Here is a 21,559-nt window from a genome sequence, read left to right on the forward strand (position 1 = left end):
AGAGGAAAAAGTACAACGTAAAGGAGGGCTCTTATTTTTAAATAAGGCTGCAACAAGACCCAGCCCCAGGCAGGTGATGTAGGTCCTGGCTGAGGCCGGGGAGAGCCCATGGGGTGAGTGAAGGCACTGTTGGATGTGACAACTGTGATGGCCACATCCCTGCTGCCAAAATACCGGCTGCTCCTCTGTGCTTGTAAGCCATAAAAGATTCTGTTCCCATCTTCCTCAGCCAGCTGTCCTCTTCTTGCAGACAAAATATCTAACACAAGTTAGTAGAGCTGGTTCAGTCCTGGCCAAAGCTTTGCTTTTGCTGGCCGAGCTTCCGTGGCTGCTGCCTGTGACTCAGTCCTGGTGTGAAGGGCCCTGTGGTGTCCCCGTCGCGTGTGGTGCTGCTCAGCCCCGGTGCTGGAGGCAGGACATAGGTCAGCAGCTCCCTGAAACTGTTGTGCGGGACTGCGGCAGCTCCTCTTCGCCCCCAGAATCACCTCCCAGCGGATGGGGGTTGGCGAGGAACTGGAGGAGCCAGAGGGTTAATCCTGGGCAACGGTCAGAGCCAAGTGCTGGCAGCAGATATCCAGGATCCTCTCCACACGAGCTTGTTCGACCAGCCCCGCATCAGTCAGGGGCCAAAGCGTTTGGCCAACGGTAATTCCAGCAGGGAGGAGGAGGCCGCCTGGTCTCCTCCCCTGGCTTTGCGACAGCTCACTTCTCTAACCCTGGAGCAGAGATGCAATCACGCCCTGGGCCGCAGGTCCTGCCCTGAACCGCCAAAGCCTCGTAAATCGGTCAGGGATAAAGATGCCAAGAAGTCATTAAAAAATGGAATCGTTTTGCTTGCTTCTCATGAACTCTGGGGAGCGGCCGGACCGCGAGCTCCACAGACGGAGGGGCTTGTGTCCAGCTGCTCACCCTCTGCGTGTTGGGTAAAGCTGGTGATTAAGATGACACGTACTTTAATCCTGTTTTTTCTGTTAGTGTGCCAGAAGTGCAGTGGACCTGTACGGTAGTGATGCAGGCTCGGTAAACTTTTTTGTATCGATGTTGCTGGGTGTGTGCGGCTGATTTTAATCTATTGGATGAGGAAAATGCCGGCAAAGTGATTTGTTGCGCTTGGCAGCTCAGGGAGGAGAACAAAAGCCCCCAGATGGATGGGGTAGCAACGGGCCAGTCCTTCCTTCAGCCCCTGTTGCTGGCTGGAAACAAGAGGGGGAGATGAAGCAGCTGGAGTGGCAGGGAATGAAGAGGGGTTTTTTTTAATCCGATAAATTGACGTGCTTATTGGTTAGTAACTGAAGTAATCCGTAATCCAGGGGAAAAGCACCGTGGCCACTCGCTGAGCTCTCGTGGGGAGGCGCGTGTTGGAGGGGCTGCCGAGGTGAGTGCGCCCGTCTCACGGGGAGAAGCCAAAGCGGGGAGACCCCCCCACACCCCACCCCCCCACACCCCCCTGCCCCTCCAGAGCTGCTCCATCTCCCGGGGGCCCGCGGCCCTGCTCAGCCTGGCAGCGGGGGGGTCGGGTCGGCTGGGCGCCGCGGCGCCCCTCGAGCCCTGAGGGCGGCCCACGGAGCCCCCCGGGACGAGCGGCCCCCCCGGGACGAGGGCTGCAGCTGCTCCCTCACTGCCGAGGGAAGGCGCTTTTGGTCCCTTCGCGCTCTTCCCGTTAACTCCGCGGCGCAGCCCCCCCAAAGCCCTGAGCTGGGTCCCGGCCTGCCCCACGCACCACCACCACCACCCTCCCGCACTTCCGCACTACATTTCCCGTCGTGCCCCGCGGCCCGCGCCTCCACCTCCCGCCGCCGGACTCGGTTTCCCGGCGTGCCTAGCGGCTCGGGCGGTGGCGGCGCGGGGGGGCGTGTCCGCCGCCCACCCCGGATCACGTGACGCGGGCTATATAACGGTCGGCGCAGCGCCGGCGGCCCCATTGTTGTCGGCGAGCGGCGGCGGGGCGGGTCCGCGCGGCCGCAGCCCCAGCGCGCGCCCAGCCGCCCCCGGGAGCCGCCCCCGCCCCGCCCGGCCCCGCCCCGCCCGTGGGGACCCGGTGAGTGGGGGGGGGGGGTCCCCGCCTCGCCGCCCCTCCCCCGCCCCGGGGGGCTGGGGGGGCCCGGGGGGGCGGGGGGGGGGCGGCCTCTCCCTCCTCTTGCACCCGGGGGGCTGTAGGGGGTGGGGGCCCTTTTCCGGCTCGGGGGTCTATAGGGGATGCGGGAGCCTGGAGGGGATGGGGGTCCTTTTCCAGCCGGGGAGCCTATAGGGGATGCAGAGGCCTATAGGGGATGAGGGGCCTTTTCTGGCTGGGCACTCCTATAGGGGATGGGGGGGCCTATAGAGGATGCAAGGGCCTTTTCTAGCTGGGGGCCCTACAGAGGTTGCCAGGGCCTATAGGGGCTGAGGGGGCCCTTTTCTAGCTTGAGGGGCCTATAGGGCATGTGGGGTGCCTGCAGGGGCATGGGGGCCTTTCCCAGCTCGTGGGGGCTGGAGAGCATGTGGAGGGCCCTTATAGCTGGGGAGCCTATAGGGGATGGAGGAGCCTTTTCTAGCTGGGGGGAGGTTGGGCTATAGGGGATGCGGGGGCCTGTGGGGCACGTGGGCCTACCTTCCAACTGGAGAACGTATAGGGGATATGGGGGAATCTTACAGCTCAGGGCCTGAAGGGCTTGGGGGACCCTTTTCGAGCTGGGGGGGGCCTATAGAGGATGGGGGAACCCTTACAGCTGCAGGCCTACTAGGGGATGTAGGGGGCCCTTACAGCTGGGGCTCTCCCCTCTCCTGTGTTTTGGGGGCCTGTAAAGAATGTGGGGCATGCTTATATTTGGGGGACCCTTGCGGCTGGGGGTCTCCTCTCTCCTGTACCTGGGGGGGTGATGAGGGGCGGGGGGGGGGGACTTTTATATCTGAGGGCCCTATAGAGGACATGGGGTGCTCTTATAGCTACTTTGTTCTCTAGCTGGGGACCTATAGGGGATGTGGGGGGGCCTTATAGATGGGGGACACGTTGGGGTGGATACGCGGGTCCCCCAGAAGGTGCGTAGAGGTGGGGCCCCTGCGGGGTGCTGGGAAGGAGCTGGTGATGCTAGGTGGGCCGCGGTGGGCTGGAGGAGGAGCCCTCCTGGGGGTCCTGGTGTCCCCGAAGGTGGGGAGGGGTCGTTGCCCGGGGCGGTTGTCCCTGTCGCGGGTGCTGGGAGGTGACGAGGGGGTTGCGATCATCCCCGCGCTGGGTGGGTGGTGCTGGGACCAGTCCGTGGAGGAGAAGGTTTCTTCTTGCCCGGCCCTCGCTGCACCTTGGCCCCGACCCCTGTCAGGGTTACGGCGGTAGGAGCCAACCTCACCCCGATGCTCTGGAGCCCCCTGAGCTCCGTGGCCACTGAGCTGTCCTTAGCTGTGGCCACTGTCCGGAGGGAGCCCGGCAGCCCGTGTCAGCCAGCACGTCAGGCCCTGCCGCTCTCACCCCGCTGAGAAGAGTGTCCAGGAGCCAGGGTTCGGCTCAGCCACCCCACGCTCGCCCTCGGGAGCCGCTGGGCCTGTGGGACAGCAGCGGCCACGTTCTGCTGCCCTGCCCGCGCCTTCGCGGTCTCCTTTGCCCACCCCTCCGAGGTCTCCCTCGGCCTCGCTCTCAGGGTCTCCCTCACCTTCAGGGTCTTTGGGTCGAAGCGTTCTGTGGAGCCGCCGCCTGCGACGTGGGCTGGGCCCGCCTTTATGACTTAGTCCTGGTGACGGGCAGAGGGACCAGGCGGGGGTTTTTTGGGGACCGGCCTTTTCCGTAGCACCCGCCCGACCCTCCCCAGGATGTCGGGCCGCAGCGTGGGAGGATCTGCCCACCCTCCGCAGGTGATCGGGGGCTCTAGGACAGCCCGGACCCATCACTACTGATTGTGATGCTGGTTGCATAAGCACAGGCTCTGGCGCCAGCAGTGCTTGAGCTGGGGGAGATGTAGCCTAGATTTACTCCTTAGTGGCAGCGTAGAAGAAGAAACCGAACCTTCCGCCGTTTGTTGTAAAAGCCCGAAGCTGGTCGCTCGCTGAAGTGCTGCTGTGCTGTACCCAGGCTGAACCCGGAGCTCCTGGCATGCCGACCGGCCGCAGCATCCCTGAAACGCAGCCCAGCAGATCCATCAACCTTCTGGCTGCGGAGGCCAATGGCTGAGTCCTTGGGGAAAGCCTCCGACGACTAATTTGTAAACGAGCCGAACTGCTGAACTCTTCACAGCGGCCAAGCGGCCGTCCCTTCTGTCCCCACCAGGGTGGAAATTATTTAATCTGGTTTCTGGGCTCGTCAGGATGAGCTCTGCCCTAATTCCTACCCCAGGATAACGCCTGGATTTGACGGACCTCGGGCCGGGAGCGGCGCACGCCGTGGCAGGTGTTGAGCAGGTGGAGGTGTCGCCGGATCCGACCATTTTTGCTGGCTCCTGGTTCAATTCCGCAGCGATTCTCAAATGTGAGCTTAATTTTTTTTCCCCCTTGGAGGGAGGTTTACATGCTCCGCTCTGTCCGGCCACGTATTTGAGCGTGCTGGACCCTTCCCAGGCGGTGCCAAACCTAAAGCAAAGCCCTTCTGCCGCTCCGGGGGCTCCCCATCCTGTCGGCCGTCCTTGAGGAGGTGAGCTGCTTTCTTTGCTCTTTGGAGGAAGCGCAGAGCGAGGGCTCGAGTTCCCCCTGGGTTCCTGTTTGCTTTCTCTCGGCGATTAACGCCCGTTTCCCTCTCCTCGGTGGGGTCCGGGCTTTGCCGTACGACCCGGGGTGGGGGGCTCCGGGGAGATGGTGGGAGCAGCTTTTCAGCGTATCAGGGAGTGCTGAAGGGTGTTTTATTCTGCACGACCGCAAAGCTACGGGGCTGTGGTTGGTTTTGGGGCCGGCGGGGGGTGCTGGGCACGCACCCCCTCGACGTCACGGCATGATGCTCTGCAGTGGTGCTGCCGTGTCATCCCTGGCAGTGTTAACGCTGCTGCATAATTGGTAACGAGGGAGAGAGCTGAACTGAGGGGTGACTGCCAGAGGGGAAGTCCCTTTTTGGGTGGGTTTCACCCGGGGGTGAGATGTTTTCCAGTTGAAATCTCTGCCGAGAGCCGTCCTTACCTCGGGGGGTGGGAGGAATACGAAATTGCAGCTTGGCTCCTTCCAGCCCCCGGTTCTGCCTTTGCGCTCCAGCATCGCCTTCCTGGGAGACGCCAAGCACTGCAGTGGAATAAAATGGGCTGCTTTGGTTGTTCCTCAATTATATTTTTCTGACTTTATCCCGCATGTGCCGTGGTCCCGTCCTAAATACGCCCGTTATCAGCCAGGACAGGGTTGGGATGCTTCTCCAATGTCCGTTGGGCTGTTGCTTCACCCGGGGGTCTCTCACTGTCTATAGAGATATTTATTTTCTTCCTTCTTGCATATCATTCCCACCCTCTCCCTGTCTGGCTGCTGAAATAATCCCACATCCCTGTGTTTGACACCTCCGATACCTCAAAACCCTGGGAGGGTTTGTCAGGATCCACTTTTGGCTCTTGCTTCTTACAGGAAACTTACTTAAACCGGCTTCCCCCGAAAAATCGTTGCTCAAAGGATGCAGTTAAAGCAGTTTGTAGAGGAAAGTAAATACAAGGAGGAAGTCTTGAGCATCCTCCAAGTTACTCAGTCCCAGAGCCCTTGATCCATGCATGATTTTTGGGAGCCATCACAAAATCTGGGATGCCCAGAGGGTCTCCACCTGGTAATCACTAATTACTCTGAATATCCGGAAATAAAACCCCTCATTGCTCTGGAATTTCTGTTTCGGTCTCCACCTGGACAACCCGCGATGGAGGAGCAGCCGGAAGCTCATCCGGAATCAAGAATCATCAGAGGTGATGGCGGAGTCACGGGAGGCGAAACGGAACTCGTCGGCGGGACCTGGGCCGAGGGCAGCGGATGCGCTGGCGTTGGCAAACAAACTTGGGGGACCCCGAGCTGCTCCTGCCGCCCCTCTTCTCCTGACAGTTGGGAACTGGCAGACCAGGAGCATGGCTTTTCGCAGCCTGACTGCATCAATTCCTCGTGAGGATCTGGGCTTGTTAGCCAGCCTTGGGTGAGCTTCGAGCCGGCAGGTTTTCCTGATCGGATGCTGGAGCCCCCTGGCTGCACCAGCTCTGTCTCAGGAGGCTCTTTGCACCCGTGACCACACGAGTCCTGTCTCTCTCTGAACCCCTCCCTGCTCCCCAAGGCAATTCCAGCAATGGCTGACATGGGAAAAAGCAATCGATATTTTTAGCTGAGCACTTTTCGGTGTGGTTTAATAGTGGAAAGAAGAAGAACTGGGGTTGCGCGGCCCCTTCCTCACAGTATTGGAGTCAAGTTCTTTCTTTCCCTGTCCCAAATCCCCTCCTTGGGGCTTTGGCTCATTTTAAAAACTGAACGGAACCTGCAGATGGCTTATTTTAATTTTCTCCCCCCACCCTGACCCTTGCCACCATCATTAATAGATTTATGATATTCTTTTTTCCCCTGGTCGTGTCTGTGGCTCAGGAGGCAAGGAAGGAGGAGGGGAGGCTTCCCCTGGGAGCTGAGTCTGGGATGAGCATCCCTGCCGTAGGGAGGACGCCGGCTCTTTGCCCTCTCTCTCCTTAAACCCTCGCTTAAGCCAGCCCCCGACTTTGGGGCCCCAAATCCTCACCCTGCTGCAGAGCACAATCCAACGCGAAGGTGAGGGTCTCCCATCCTCCCGCGGAGAGGCTCCGGGGACTTCTGCAGGCACGTCACCCCCCGCTCTGTGCTGGGTCTCGGGGGGCTTCTGAGCTGTGGGGCTCACCTCTGTGCCCTGGGTATTTTCAAAAGTTTGGTTTGGTTTTGGATTTTATTTCAAAAAAAGGGTCATTTGAGCCAATAAATGAGTTAAACGTCTCTGCATTGCATGGGGGCCGCCAGCGCCACGCTGATGGAGGAGGAGGAAGACAGTGCCCATGTGGGCAGGGGAGCTCCTACCGTGGTGAAATGAGAGGAAAACTTCATTTTCCAGCTGCCTCGTCCCCTGCATCACCCTCCCGAGCGCCTCGCCGCTCCCCGCCCTCAGCCCCTGCTGTCCCTTGAGGCAGCACCCCCGGGTGGGTGCCCACCTCACTGCCTTTGGCTTCTTTTCCCCCAGCTCTGGGGCAGTTTTGACCCCCCCCAGCACAGCGAGTTGGTCCTTTGTAAGAAACTCAGTTAATATGAACCATCCCCTGATGGGTCCATCCAGGGAAGGATCCGGTCTCCAGCCCCGGCCGCAGTTTGATGCTGCAGGGGGGGGGGGGGTCTCCTCCCAGGTGCCATTTTCCTCACCTCACTGTAAGTGCCTGAGGGAAAAGGGATTTAGACGATATTTTGAAGATTTTCTTTGGAGGGAATAGGAGAAACCACAGCAACTCTCCTCGTTAATTATCTCCTTCCTAAAACGAGGCTGACGAAGGTATCTGAGCCCTGGAACGAGCATCGCCACGCCGGCAGCACCCACGGGACCCTGACCAGGGACCTTCTGGGGACAGAAACGGGACCGTTTTGGGGCAATTGGAGGTGGTAGAACAAGGTGGGGGACTTGGGGATGTGGTGGCAACGACGCTTCAGGCGGGTGTTTTCTGCCTCTGCCCCTCGGATCACGTGTGGGATCGGTGTCATTAAATCAGCGTCTTAATTGGTCTGATGCTTATGCTGGTTCAACAGCTGCTTTTTCCCTCCTTTAGCAGCAGGATTAAACAATTTATTTACAAAAAAAAAATACCCTGAATAGCCATATTTAGACCCAAGCTGTGGCATCCCTGGGCCAGCAAACTGCACCCTGCTCCGGGGCTTCGCCGCAGCCCCGGTGCTGCTGCAGCTTTGGCACCGGTGTGTACTTTTGCGGGGAGGAGGAGGGCACCAGCGTTTCTTTTTTGGCTTTAAAGATGCTGGAGGTGATGCAGAGCCCGTCCCTGAGCCTTGTGGGGGTGCGGGCGGTGTCTCCCGCTGCCTCTTTGCCCTCAAACCGCATCTCGAGCCCCTCTGATCCGCCCTGGGGCCGCCGTATCCCAGTGTTGGCTGACATGCTTTTTTTCGAGGCCGGTTGTTCCGTTGCCATGAGAACGGCAGTGGGAGCGGAGGAAACACAAAGCGGAGAGGAGAGGAGATGGCACAGCCGGGTGGGTGCTGGGCTCCCCGGGGCTGGTACAGGGCGCCCCGGGGCGCTTCCCGCTCCAGCCCGGCCCTGGGGCTGGGGACGAGGGGAGCCCTGGGCCCGGTTCAAGAGCAGAAGCCGCTGGTGTTCGGCGACCCAAGAGCATCGGGGGGACGCAGAGCGATGCTCGCCGGTCGCCCCACGTGGGGGATCGGCTCCCCAAAATTCCTCGCCCCAGCTGGAGCTGAGCGTTTCCCGGCTTCCCATGGGCAAGTCGCCTTTTTCGGAGCGCGTAGGCATTAATGAGGGGGCAGGAGAGTGCTGGAGACTCACCGCGAAATCCTCTGGGGGCTTATTCCCCTCCTACGTCACGGACGGAGCCGCTGATCCGGCATCGATGGACGGATACCCCCCGGTGCGTCCCGGGGTCGTTTCAAGCTTGACTTTTGTTTGAGAAGGGCGTGAGCGGGAGCGCCCAGCTGCTGGCAGAGGCGGTTTCCCGGGTGAAGCGCGCGGTGGCCGGCCGCGCCGGGGCAGCCTGAGCTCCTTGCTTGCTAAAACCGGCGTCGCCTTTTGCTTTTGGTTAATTCAGTTACAAATCGGTTCAGAACAGAAGAGTTCGGTTGGAAGGGAGCTGCACCCTGCCCAGCCGCCTGATCCCTCCAGGGCTGCCCGAAAATTAAAAGTTATCATTAAATAATGTTAAATAAGCGCCCACAGCTCCTTACTGCAGGCCAGATGTGGGGAGGATGGGCTCGCCTCGGGGACCTGCAGTGGTGCGGCGGGGATCAGGGGGTTTGCCTGGGGTGGGGAGAGGCTGCTCCTGAGAGCCGGGGGAGCCTTTCCTGGTGGTTGTGGGTGATGCTGGCTTATCCAAAATGCCGCTACGACTTCTTGGCTTCTCGGCAGGGACGTGGTGAGCCCGCCGGCAGCTCCGGGGGCCGGCGCGGGAGAGCTGGTGGCAAAGCAGCCCCCCCCGGCCGCCCGCCGGCCCTCCATGCGAACCGCGGCCAAATGGACGCGATCGCGAGCGCCGGCCTCAAGAGGAAGTTTGCGGATGCGGACGTGGGCTCGCCGGGCTCCAACTCGGATGACGAGATCTCCAACAGCGACAGCGCTGACAGCTGCGACAGCGTCAACCCCTCCAGCTCCACCGGCTTCATACGTGAGTGGTCCACCCCCCGGGTGCCTCTGCCCTCGAGCACGAGGGGCCTGGATGTGGGGCTGGCTCTGCCCATCCCCGCTTTGTCCTTATAACCCGCTCGGGGTGACGAGCAGAGATCTGCTCGCCAGGCTCACGCGTACGGGCCACGCCGGAGCCCGGGGGATTTCAGATATTAGACCCCAAACTGGTTGTCCAGTGTCCAGCCTGGACTTTTTCTGCCCCCGCTCCTGGCGTTCGCTCCTGCTGGGCTGTTTCGGCGGCTGAAGGGGGTGGTGGTGGTGCAGGGGAGTGATGGGGTCGCTCTTGGTGGCAGTGGAGCCGGCGCGGATGCAGCCGTCGCCCAGAGCCAGCTCGGGGCCACCAGCACCGGTTCAAACCCACCCCTGGGAGCGGAAAAGCCGCTTTCCAGCAGGGTGGGAGCCTTTGTGGGACCCCCCGAGGGGTTTTTTTTCCTCCTAACAGCCCCTCTCCGGCTTCCCCCCCGCCACAGCCACCTCCATCCTGAAGCGGCAGAAGCAGCTTCGCAGGAAGAGCGTCCGCTTCGACCAAGTGACCGTCTACTACTTTGCGCGACGCCAGGGCTTCACCAGCGTCCCCAGCCAGGGCGGCAGCTCCCTGGGCATGGCCCAGCGCCACAACTCCGTCCGCCGCTACACGCTCTGCGAGTTCGCCCAGGAGCAGGAGGTGAATCACCGGGAGATCCTACGGGAGCACCTCAAGGAAGAGAAACTCCACGCCAAGAAAATGAAGGTATTGCCGGGGAAGCGGGGCGCGGCTGGTGAAATCCGGGCGATGCCGCGGTCGGGAAGCACCTCGCTGAGCTGCGGTGGAGCTGGAGCATAAGCCAGCTCGGAGTGGAGCGATCCCGGCTGCCGTTTTAGCATCACTACATTCTGCCTTTCGCTTTCTTTTGCCTCTTTTTTGTGTGGATTCTGTGCCCGCGTGCAGGGCTGGCCGGGCAGCGTCAGCCTGTGCCAGGTTCCCAGCTGTGGGCCAAAACCTCACCAGGTCTGTGCTGGTAGAAATTCCAGTCTGGGAGGAGGCAGCCAGGCTGCGTCAGGGGAACATCCAGTGGCTCTGCCTGTTTTCCAGCCCCTCCCCGGGTTGGGTCTGGGCCCTCAGGCAATGCCGAGAGGCTGGGCTCTGCTCCCTGGGATGCTCCCCAGAGCCTGTGATCCAGTTTCCAAGCTGCTTCAGGCAAAGGGATGCAAATCCAGCTGGCCACCTCTTTATTTTTTTTTTTTTCCTTTTTAAACATGGGCGTTTCCACCAGCTTCTCAGGAGGCCGTGGACCTCTCTGCTGCCTCTGCGTCTGCCGGCTTTCAGAGGGCTGGGGACCCCCACGTGTCCTCAGTGCCGAGATTTGGGGGTACTGGAGTGCATGGGGAGGAAGGGAGTTTGAAGGACCAGAGCAGGGAGGCACATCTGGCTCTGGCCCCTTCGCTGCTTTCAAACCTCCTTTTCCCTGGGGGGGGGATGCTCTGCAGCTCCACGGCTGCTGCCGCTCTCCCGGGACCTTGGTATTTTAAGGAGCAGCCACCTCCTTTTATCTCACCATTTGCAGAGCGCCGTAGAGGAGGGAAGACGGAAAGGGGGTTCTCTGTTCCGGATTCTTTCAGTATTTAATTTTTATCTCTCTCCCTTCTATAAACCACTGCGAGCCCACCTGCAGTCTGGCTGGGGGGGGGATCACGTGGGGACGGCTCTGCGGGGTGCTCAGCTCGCCACGCCGGGCCCTGCTCGGTGCTGAGGGGCAAGGGAAGGCTCGGAGCTGGGCGGTGAGCCGTCAGCAGGGGACCAGGAGCCAGATGGAGGGACGAGCATCCTCCTTCCCCCCCGGGTGGGCACTGACTCTGCCCCGCTGCCCCACAGCTCACCAAGAACGGCACGGTGGAGTCGGAGGAGGCGGAGGGCCTGACGCTGGAGGACGTCTCGGACGACGACATCGACGTGGAGAACGTGGAGGTGGACGACTACTTCTTCCTGCAGCCGCTGCCCACCAAACGCCGCCGAGCCCTGCTGCGCGCCTCCGGCGTTCACCGCATCGACGCCGAGGAGAAGCAGGAGCTGCGGGCCATCCGCCTGTCCCGGGAGGAGTGCGGCTGTGACTGCCGCCTCTACTGCGACCCGGAGGCCTGCGCCTGCAGCCAGGCAGGGATTAAGTGCCAGGTGAGCCGGGGAGGGAGGTGCTGGGGGTGAAACCGGGCTCGTTCTGGTGCCGGCACGCTCGCCGTGCCCCTGCTCTCAGGTGCTGGCTGCTCCTGGAGGGGCCGAGGTGCAGCTCCGGGGACACCTCGCAGGGGAAAAACTTCCCCCGGTGCCGAATCCCCGATGTCGGGCAGCGCTGGGGGGGGGTGTTTAGGTTCTGCGGAGGGACCCTCTGCGACCCTGGAGCTGCCACGTCTCCATCTCCCTGCCAGGTGGATCGCATGTCCTTCCCCTGCGGCTGCTCCCGGGACGGTTGCGGTAACATGGCCGGTCGGATCGAATTCAATCCCATCCGGGTGCGGACTCACTACCTCCACACCATCATGAAGCTGGAGCTGGAGAACAAGCGCCAGGGCGGGCGGCCGCCGGCACCGGAGGAGGAGGCGGCCGCCGCCGCCGCTCAGGGCTCCGCTGGCGACTGGCTGGGGCCGCAGCCAGCCGAAACGCAGGACTTCCAGGAGTTCATGGCGGAGAACGAGACGGCCGTCATGCACCTGCAAACGGCAGAGGAGTTGGAGAGGCTGAAGGCTGAGGAAGACTCCAGCAATGGCTCCGGCGTGGAGAGCCTGGGCGTTTGCATCCTGGAGGAGCCCCTGGCCGTGCCGGAGGGTCTGTGCCCAGGTCTTGCCGCCCCCATCCTCATCCAAGCCCAGTTGCCTCCGGGCTCGTCCGTCCTCTGCTTCGCCGACGGCTCGGAGCCGGCGGCCTCGGCGGTGGGCGACCAACCCTACTTGAACGATGGGCCTGTGGTCTACTACCAGGTGGAGCAGAGGCCGGTGCTGGGCACCAAGGGCGACAGCAGCCCGGCCGAGCCGCCGGCACCGTCCCCCTGCCCTGGCGAGAAGGACCTCGGCGTCCTCCCCGTCCCTGTGGTGACTTGCAGCCGAGCTGCCGCCGCTGCGAGCAAAGGGGAAGCATCCAAAAGTCCTCCCTCGCCCCCGGAGGCCGTGCCGTCCCCCGAGGGCTGCCGAAGGGCGGCTGCTCCCCGCTGCCCGCGCTCCCTGGCCCCGGGGCCGCCGGAGCAAGCCCCAGAGCGGCTGCACGAGCCGCCCTCCGCCGAGGAGCGCTCGCTGGGGCCTGTCCTGCCCGTCTGAGCAGCCCCGTCCCCCCCGCGGCGCTCATTTATTTATTGACAATAATATTTTACGGACCGGCAGCGGCCACTGGTGGTTATTTAATTGCAGGGGGGGGGGGGTGGGGGGGGGAGAGCAGGGGCTGCTTTGTACAGAGGATTTCCCCCGGCGTCGCCTCGCCTGGTGCCAGGAGCCTCGCGCTTGCCTGGCAGAGACGGTTTTCACGGCTCGGCCGATGCCTGACCTGGAGCCTCCTGCTTCCCATGGCAGCTCCGTCCTGTCCTCCATCCCCCGAGCTGCCCCCACTGCAGCCCCGGGCTGCTAGGAGACCTCTGCCCTCTTTGTTTTTTAAGGAAAAAATACCTTTTTTCCTTTTTATTATTTTTTTTTGTTGCCCTAACTGAATGTTTACCAGGCCGCGTCCCAACCCAGCGCCTCCCAGGGCTGCTCCCCTGCCTCGCCAGCCACTGCCCACCGCTCTGGGCCCGGATGGATCGGGAAGGACCTGGAGCCGGCGGGGGAGGCTCGAGTTGCACAAGAGGGGCCAGATCAGGGTCTGTAAACTCCTAGAAAATCTGGGGGAGGTTTTAACCACCAGGATTTGAAGAGCTCGAGCCCTCGGCACGGCGAACCGTCGGCCCGTCCCCGTGCTCCGCACCGGCCTCGAGGAACAGTCAAGGCAACCGGCGGCTGCATCCCCCTGGCCAGGCAGTGAAAGCACTTTCCATCCCCCAGCCACCCCCACCGGCTCCCCCGGTGCCAGGATGGGGCCCCCCCTTCTCCCTCCTGCTGAAACCAGCCCCACTGAAGGGCCCCGAGCTGCATCTCGAGGGGCAGGACCTGGGGGGGGTGTTAGTTCTCCAAGCTCCCTTTCCCCCCAGTGGTTTTAACCTCTCCCCTCTCTCCAGCCTTACCCCAGCCAAGGGGAAGGGTCTCCCCTCCCTCCCCTGCCCGTGACCGGACTCCGGATGAGCAATTCCAGCCTTTTTACGGAGAGAATCAGGAGGAGAGGGGGGAGTGAAGAGCCCCCGCTGCCCACCCGCTTCCTCTGCCAGCGGGTTCAATCCGATACAGCCCCGCTGCTGCTGCCCTCGCCGCTCCTCGGAGAACAGCCCCGGAGCTCCCCGGGGAAATGTTCCAGCTGGAGAGCGGGGAAATCGGGGCGGGGGGGGAACTGGGGTCTGCTGAAGTGCTTTAAAATTGTTTTGGGGGGGTTGCGGTGGCTTAAGGGTGCTCCTGTCCGTCGCCTCCCTCTGTCGAAAGGTGTTTAAAGGGGCTCAACCCCCTTTTGCTGCTCTTGCCGCCCCCGGGGGGGGATCCAGCGGAGCCTTAAGCCTGGCAAAGTGGCTCTTCCCACCCCCCCCCCCCGCTGCTGGGCCCGAGCCCCCGGGGCCACTGTCCCCTTCCCCCGGGGCCACTGTCCCCTTCCCCTGGGGCAGAGCAGAGGGGAAGGGGCTGGTTTCCAAACCGGGGGGCTCGGCGCACGTTACGTTACGGGCTGGTGCCAATCCCTGGGGCAGCTCTCCCCGTCCTCAGCCAGCACCCAAGGGCTAAATCCGGGAGGAACAAAGCCTTATCCCCCGCTGGGCCAGCGAGGTCCCCACGTCCCCTCCCGGCAGGGAGCTGCCACTGGGTTGGCTGTGAGGGTTCTCCAGCTCCTGCACACAATGGATCCAAGCTGCAAAACCAGAGCAAACGGGGACACCTGAATGGATTCAAGTCTTTATTTTTCCCCCTTTTTCATTTTCAAGGGACTCCGCCCGCCCTCCCCAGCCTGTCCCGGCCCCCAGCCACAGCAGCTGGGTCGGGCCCCGCCGGGGAGCGGCTCGCTGGGCGACTCATCCGGGGAGCCCAGGCTCCACCAACTGACAGAACGAATCCTAGAACGCTGGCTAGGGTGGGTGCTTTCACAACAAGCAAAGAACTAACAGGACTTACTCTATTTTTACAAAGATAACTACGCTGTTAATAGTGCAATGAAAGTGCATTCCTGCCTTTTATTATTATTTTTTGGTTGGTTTAAGCGTCCCCACTGACACTAACGCTGGCTCCTGCTCGATTCGTCGCCGTGTAAGACACCGAACAGCCCATCCCCTCTCTGGTGCTACCGGGCTGCGGCGGGAGCCGCGGCACCCCCGGAATCCAGGCGCCCCCCAGCTCCGCGTCCTCTTTAAAGTGACTCTGCGACTCCTAAACCTCCTCGTCTCACACTGTCTAAGGTGGCTTTTTATTTTTAATTTTCCAGTGTGAATCCAAAGCTTGTCCTCCGAATAGTTTTTTTTTTCCCCCCCCAACCTTTTCTGTTCTTTTCATGGTGATAACGCTGTATTTAAAGAGAATATTTAAGTGTAAAAATAAAACAAACGCTCAAACTTGCACGGCGAGTTGTGTCCTAAAGGGGGTTAAACCCACCCCAGTGAATTCTCTTGGTGGGGGTCTCGAATTCCTGCAAAAATAGCGAGGGCAGGGGCTTAGGGGGAGGGGTTTCTTCTCCAAGAGGTGAGGGGAGGAGTTCAGAGCTGGCCTGGCGCATGGGCGGGTGATTTCTACCCCTTCTGTAAACCCGAATAATGCTTAAAAAAGCCAATCTCCCACGTGTGCACACGCCCCATCGGTGAGCGGAGGAGCTGGTGGTGGGACAGAGTACTCACAGCACAGGAGGCACAGAGGGGCCTCTGGGGGGACCCCCGAGCCGCGCGCTTGCTTTTGTCTTTCATAAACCACTGAAAGTTGGTTTGAATTCACTCAAGAGCTGGGCACTTCGCATGCAGTGGCGGGGCAAGGCGAGACACGGCGGATTTTAACCCCCTAACGCAGCCCCCGCCGAGCAGCAGGCGCCGGGCTGAGACCTAATGAGGCAGAACTGGACGAACGCCGAAGGTGTCGGTGCAGCTCAGTGCTGCCTTTCCAACCCCCCGGTGCCAGCAGCGGCGCCGCCAGCCCATCAGCCAGCGGCGAGGAGATGGGGATGCTCCGGGAGGCGGCTGCAGCCCCACAAAAGCACAGGAACCCCAACTCGAGGCTCCGGGTGAGGCCTCACGGGGATCCGGAGTCTTTTCTTAACCCTCGGGGAGATTTTTGTATGTAAGACTGCTCAGTGGAGTAAGGAAACTAAACAAAACCCTCTGTGAGAGGCACGGGGCAGCACAAGCCAAGCTGAACGGAGCCCACTACAAGGAGATACTAAGGGAAGTGTCCACAGGCAGCGCAGACGCCCGCTCTCCCCTTCTGTGGGCGAAGTGACACAGCTGGAGCCGTGGCAGCGAAGCCGCCTGCCCCAAACGCCGCTGGGGGCCGGGGCCCCGCGGCACCGCCAGCCCGCCCCGACGGCACCAAGGGGAAGGGGAGAGCCGGCACGGGCACAAACCTCCAGCGCAGGAGGGAGGGAATCGCGTCTTTGTCCCCACAGCAGCACCTGGGCCCCTCTCGCCGACTCCAGGCTGCGGTTTCACGCCACCGAGAGGCGAAGGGGGGACGTTTGCAGCACCGGGCTGGGAATCACGAAGTCGGCGCGGAGATGCCGGGGTGAGGGTGCGCAGCCGGCGGCTCGGCCGTCACTCCTTGGTCCTGACGTAGTTGAGGGACAGCAGGACCATGCTGTTTGCCAGGAGGGAAGCTTCAGAAACTGGGAAAATAGGAGAGTGGGGTCAGAGCTGTACTGCCACGGCCCAACCGCGCTCATCCTGAGCTGCTGCTGCGGCACCACAGGCTGCGAGGCTCCCCGTCACCCCCGGGCCCCCTCTCCGAGGACTTTTTGCTCTGCCCTGGGCCCCCCGTTTCCCTCCCGCTCCCGTTTCGCTTCCCCTGGAATCTGCCTCCACGAGCTCTCTGGGGGACAGGGCCACGCGGGCGCAGGCTGGGTTCCACAGACACATCCCTGGAGGGAGCCAGCGTGCTGCGCCGCGCCCTCCTCAGGGACAAGGCCCTGGGGGATCGATGGGGCAGCCCAGAGGGGGACAAAGCCACCCTTTACCCCCAGTTTCCCCAGAGCTGATGTTCCCTGTGCCCAGAGGAACTCCGGAGGCTCCCGGGCCCACCCTGTCCCACCAGGCAGGAGCTGCCCCTCGGCCCCCAGTACCTTGCAGCTTGCAGGAGAGCCCCAGCCACTGCTCCAGCCACGCTCTGCACTCGGACATGCCGAGATGAGTGGAGTTGAGGCCACGGAGGTAACAAGCCTGCGGAGCAGGGGAGAGGGACGTGTTCAGGGATGGGCACTCCGGGTCACACGAGACGCCGGGGATCGCACCGTGATCCTCCCTCAGCGCAACGTGGGGCTGAGCAGTGGGGAACGGTGCCCCAGCGCGGTCCCAGCCTGGAAAACAGGCTCAGAAATCGCCCTCCCAGAGAGCGGCCACAACCCGGCTCGGCGTGGGTCTGGAGGAACGTGCTGTGCCCCAGCACAGCTCTGCTGATGACCAGGAAAACACAGCCCGTGTGGGGCTGGAGGGGTCCTCACCGCTCGCAGCTCCTCCTCGGAGAGCTGGCCCAGGCCCAGGCGCAGCATGGCGCGGTCCAGCTGCCGGATCTCCAGGATGTGGCTCCGCAGGCGATGCCGCAGCAGAAAGGCCGGCAAGTGGGGAGTCAGAAACAGGACCTGGCTCAGGGCTTTCTGAGAGGGGAAAACAAAGGCAGGGCCACCGGTGGGGATGTCAAATCCCTCCAGAAATGGGTGTCTGACCCACTCGGGCACGACTTAAACCAGACAAAGGCTCTCCTGTTCCAGACATGCCCTGTACTCCGCTCCCCCTTTCATTATCTGGCCAACTGTCCTGCCCGTGCTGGAGCCCTGACCTGCCCCCGGCAGTTCTCGTTACGCCCAGCGAGTGGGGCAGGGAGCGGGTGTCCAGAGCCCAGAGCTCTGTCCTGGGCTGGACACGGGTGTCTGGGGTGATTCGGGTGTGTGGGACGGCTCAGTCATGTCCCTGACACCGAGTCAGGGATCAACAAATAGTCTTGTTCTGGGGCAGTTTTCTTATAATCACGGGTTGGGCTGGAAGGGACCTTAAAGCCCCCCCAGTGCCACCTCCCGCCCCGGGCAGGGCCCCCTTCCCCCAGCCCAGGGGGCTCCCAGCCCTGTCCAACCTGGCCTTGAACCCTTCCAGGGAGGGGGCAGCCACAGCTGCTCTGGGCACCCTGGGCCAGCGCCTCGCCCCCCGCACAGGGAAGGATTTCTGCCTTATATATAACCTAAACCTACTCTCTTTCAGCTTAAAACCATCCCCCCTCGTCCCATCCCCACCCCCTGACCCAGAGTCCCCCCCCACCTCTCCTGCCCCCCCTTTAAGCCCTGGGAGGCCACTCTCAGGGTCCCCCCGGAGCCTTCTCTTCTCCAGGCTGAACCCCCCCAGCTCTCTCAGCCCGGCCCCCCAGGGGAGCTGCTCCAGCCCCCCCAGCATCTCCGTGGCCTCCTCTGGCCCCGCTCGAGCAGCTCCGGGTCCTTCTGCTGTTGGGGGCCCCCGAGCTGGCCCCAGCACTGCAGGGGGGTCTCCCCAGAGCGGAGCAGAGGGGGAGGATCCCCTCCCTGGCCCCGCTGCCCCCCCGGCTCTGGCTGCAGCCTGGGATGCTTTGGCTTTCTGGGCTGCGAGTGCAAATTGCCAGCTCACATCCACAGATGGATGGTTTTAGGGAACAACACCCTGTCTGGGGCACAACCAAGTGGATTAGCGCCCCGGTGCTCTTCGGGAAGAGCCGGCTCCGAGCTGCCAGCAGAATAAAAGTTGCACTCACCACATGAGACACCTGGAGCTTGTTCAGACCCAGCGGAGATCCCGAAAATAAACTTCTCACAGCGTAGAGTTCGGCCACGCGTGGCTGGGAGCCTCGCTGCACCTGAAAGAGCCACAGCGTGCGTTGCCAACAGCTCCCACGGGTGTTTGTCACCACCAGGCAGGGCCAAGGCTGCAGCAGCAGCACAGGCAGGACGGGCAGTGCCGGCGACAGCGCCGACGCACCTCAGCGCAGAGATCCTGCAGGCGTTTCCGGAGCTGCGGCTCCGGCAGGGAACACACCGACCGGGCTAAACTCTCCACCACATCCAGGTACAAGTCTCTTCGGATGGCGTCGTAGGCATCCAGGAACTCAAGTTGCTGGTTGGGGGTCCAGAAGTAGCGGACCAGGAGCTGGCGTGGGAAGAAATACCTTGGAGAGAAGAGGAGACGACGATTCAGGGAGGAAAACCGCACGCAGGAGCCGGGCAGTTTGGTTTCATGCTGCTGGAAAGAGGCACAAGCAACATCCTGAGCCAGGACAGCACATCTCACCCTAGGAGCTCTGGGTGTTTGCTCCTCCAAAGGGGCAAGCTCAGGAATCACAGAATCATTGAGGCTGGAAAAGACCCTGAAGATCGAGTCCAACCGTGAATCCAACACTGCCAACTCCACCACTAAACCCTGTCCCTGCGTGCCACGTCTACACGTCTTTTAAATCCCTCCAGGGATGGTGACTCCACCACTTCTCTGGGCAGCCTGTTCCAGTGCTTGACAACCCTTTCTGTAGAGAAATTTTTCATAATATCCAACCTAAACCTCCCCTGGTGCAACCTGGGGCCGTTCCCTCTCATCCTATCGCTTGTTACTTGGGAGAAGAGGCCGACTCCCACCTCGCTCCCACCTCCTTTACAGCAGCTGTGGAGAGCAATGAGGTCACCCTCAGCCTCCTTTCCTCCAGGCTGAACCCCCTCCAGTTCCTCCTTACAGCACTTGTGCTCCAGACCCTTCCCCAGCTCCGTCACCCTTCTCTGGACACGCCCCGGCACCTCAGCGTTTCTCCTGTAGCAAGGGGCCCAAAACTGAACCCAATATTGGAGGTGCAGCCTCCCCAGTGCCAAGCGGGGTGATCACTCCCCTGGCGCTGCTGGCCACACTGCTGCTGACACAAGCCAGGATGCTGTTGGCCTTCTTGGCCACCTGGGCACGCTCTGGCTCATATTCAGCTGGCTGTCGACCGACACCCCCAGGGCCTTTCCCACCGTGCAGTTTTCCAGCCGCTCTGCCCCCAGCCTGTTGTGCCCCAGGTGCAGGACCCAGCCCTGAGCCTCGCTGAACCTCGTACAGCTGGCCTCAGCCCAGGAATCCAGCTTGTCCAGCCCCTCTGCGGAGCCTTTCCACCCTCCGGCAGATCTGAATCCAGCAGATGAATCGATCGTCTCCGAGAAGGTAAACAGCATCCACAGCCTTTCCCTCCTCCGTTCAGTGGGTCACCTTGTCACGGCAAGAGATCTGCTCCTCTAAAGCTGCGGGGAGCTCGGGAAGGAGCGCCCTGGGTGACTGGGTGGCTGCTGTGTCCAGCTGGAGCTTCTCTGCTACGGCTGAGCCTCGACACAACGAGATCTCCACCTCACAGTGTTTTACACAGCAGGGTGCTCACCCACAGACACAAAACCAGGGGGCAAAATTGAAAAAGCCACGGATTTAGTTGGGATTTAGCTCCGGCATCAGGACAGCTGGCAGGGAGAGGGACGTTCAAAGGACTGCGGAGACAGCTGGGAGGGAATTGTGCAAGGAGGTTTCTCCAGCCGAGCACGCGCGGGGCTGTTCCCTGCGTGCCGGGGATTATTTCTCTGCGTTAGAAGCAGAGCCAGGCGGGTTGCTGGCACGCAGGAGCTGGTATTGCGAAACGATCGCCGGGCTCGTCAGGCTACGGGTATCTTTAATTACAGCGAGAGGTGGAGCGAGGAAGGGAGAGCGTCTGGCTGGATTTGTAACTAAAAACAACCCATTTTCATGAAATTTAAGGCATCAGGGGGCCCGAAGATCAGGGCCGCCAGTACTCACATCAGGACGATGACCAAGAAGTTGGCGAAGGGCGGGATGGCGATCACCCCGATGGGAATGGCCTTGATCACATCCCTGCGGAACTGCCGCCGAAACCGGAGGAGAGAATCAGGGTCTGACAACAAGACTCCCCCCCATCCCCTCAGAACAAACAGCCCTGGCCACAGCTTCCACGCCCCGTTTCTAGGCAGGGAACGCGCCTTCCCCAGCCGCTGCCAGCGCCCCGCACGGGAGCTCAAGCCCTTTTTCTGTGGGGAGGACACGTCCCCGGCAGCTGCGGGGAGGCAGCCCCAGGCGCCGTGCCGTACCTGCCGCAGCCTCTCCATCTCCCGGTAGGGAAGCTGCTGAACACTCAGTCTCTGATGGGACATTTTAGATTTGATTTTTCTGACTTCTTTAACTTCCAGGAAGAACGCCTGGATTCCTGCCGGAACAGAGAGCACCTTCAGGTCCCCAGTCCCCCGGCAAACACCGGCGGCGAGGCGGTTTTTAGCCGCAGGGAGGGAACAGGGCAGCACATCCAGCTGCCTCCGTCCTCCCCAGGGAAAACGTCCTCTCCTTCCTCACCTTTCGTGAAAGTCGCGTACAGCACATAGAAACGGGGGAACGTCCTCTCCAAAAACCTCTCGTACCTCCCGTTGACGCGCTTCGCTGCCGACGCCAGAGCGGCGAGGACGGACCTGGAGCTGGCTTTTGTGGAGAGGCAGCACAGCGAGGACCTGCAGCGACACGCGGTTGTTTCCGTCAGCGTTTTGCGGAAAAAAAAAAAAGGCTGAGGAAAGCGGGGGCTCGGCTTTGAGAGGGGCAGGGCGCTGGGCTGGGGGGCTCCTGAAACCCCCCGGGAGGGGAGAGGGTGGTGGAACTTGCTGGTGCCGGGCAGCTGCTTGAGCCAGGGCTGGGGGGGTGCAGGGTTGGGGGGGGGGGGGGTGCAGGTTAGTGGGGGGGGCGGTGAGGAGCTCAGGGCGCGGGGAACGACACCACGGTGAGTAACGGGGAGGGGGGCGAGCGGCCGTGGGGGGCGATGGGCAGGGCCGGGGGATGCGGCGGGGGGAGGCCAAGGCCCGTAAGCGCGGCGGGGGGCGCGGCTCGGCCCCGGCTCACCCCGGCGGCCCCCGGGCGAGGCGCAAAGCGGAGCCGCGGCCGAGGCGCCCGAGCGCCCGGCAACTGGCGGCCGCGGCCAGCGCCATCTTGGGCGGGGTCACGGCGAGGGGGAAAGGGCGAAGGGCACGGCGGGAGGGGGAGCAGCGCGCTGATTGGC

At 62.2% G+C, this 21,559-nt stretch overlaps 2 protein-coding genes across 8 annotated transcripts; one reads left to right on the top strand and one right to left on the bottom strand.

Annotated features, from left to right (window-relative positions):
• The first annotated feature begins 1,229 nt into the window (after positions 1–1,229).
• CSRNP2 (cysteine and serine rich nuclear protein 2) lies at positions 1,230–12,648 on the top strand. 7 transcript variants are annotated; one of them, XM_042796307.1, is made up of 6 exons: positions 2,021–2,038; positions 4,040–8,498; positions 8,993–9,248; positions 9,739–9,998; positions 11,121–11,417; positions 11,669–12,648. In XM_042796307.1, exons 2-6 carry the CDS (start codon positions 7,875–7,877, stop codon positions 12,548–12,550), a joined length of 2,319 nt encoding a protein of 772 aa, XP_042652241.1. In that variant the 5' UTR covers positions 2,021–2,038; positions 4,040–7,874; the 3' UTR covers positions 12,551–12,648. The 7 variants fall into 7 exon arrangements, with proteins under 7 accessions (XP_042652247.1, XP_042652246.1, XP_042652241.1 ...); XM_042796308.1 differs by lacking the exon at positions 2,021–2,038 and having other exon boundaries at positions 3,018–7,281; positions 7,393–8,498; XM_042796309.1 differs by lacking the exon at positions 2,021–2,038 and having other exon boundaries at positions 3,018–4,594; positions 5,500–8,498.
• A 253-nt stretch (positions 12,649–12,901) lies between these two features.
• Positions 12,902–21,505, bottom strand: LETMD1 (LETM1 domain containing 1). Its single transcript, XM_042796314.1, has 9 exons — positions 21,403–21,505; positions 20,869–21,020; positions 20,610–20,725; positions 20,302–20,384; positions 18,481–18,667; positions 18,257–18,358; positions 16,986–17,138; positions 16,608–16,704; positions 12,902–16,154 (listed from the first exon to the last, which is right to left on the bottom strand). The coding sequence occupies exons 1-9, from the start codon at positions 21,486–21,488 to the stop codon at positions 16,084–16,086; spliced, it is 1,047 nt and encodes a 348-aa protein (XP_042652248.1). The 5' UTR covers positions 21,489–21,505; the 3' UTR covers positions 12,902–16,083.
• Positions 21,506–21,559: the final 54 nt, after the last annotated feature.

Source organism: Tyto alba, unplaced genomic scaffold (assembly GCF_018691265.1).
Source record: "Tyto alba isolate M040663 unplaced genomic scaffold, T.alba_DEE_v4.0 Super-Scaffold_23, whole genome shotgun sequence".
In the NCBI taxonomy this organism is placed as follows: Eukaryota; Metazoa; Chordata; class Aves; order Strigiformes; family Tytonidae; genus Tyto; species Tyto alba.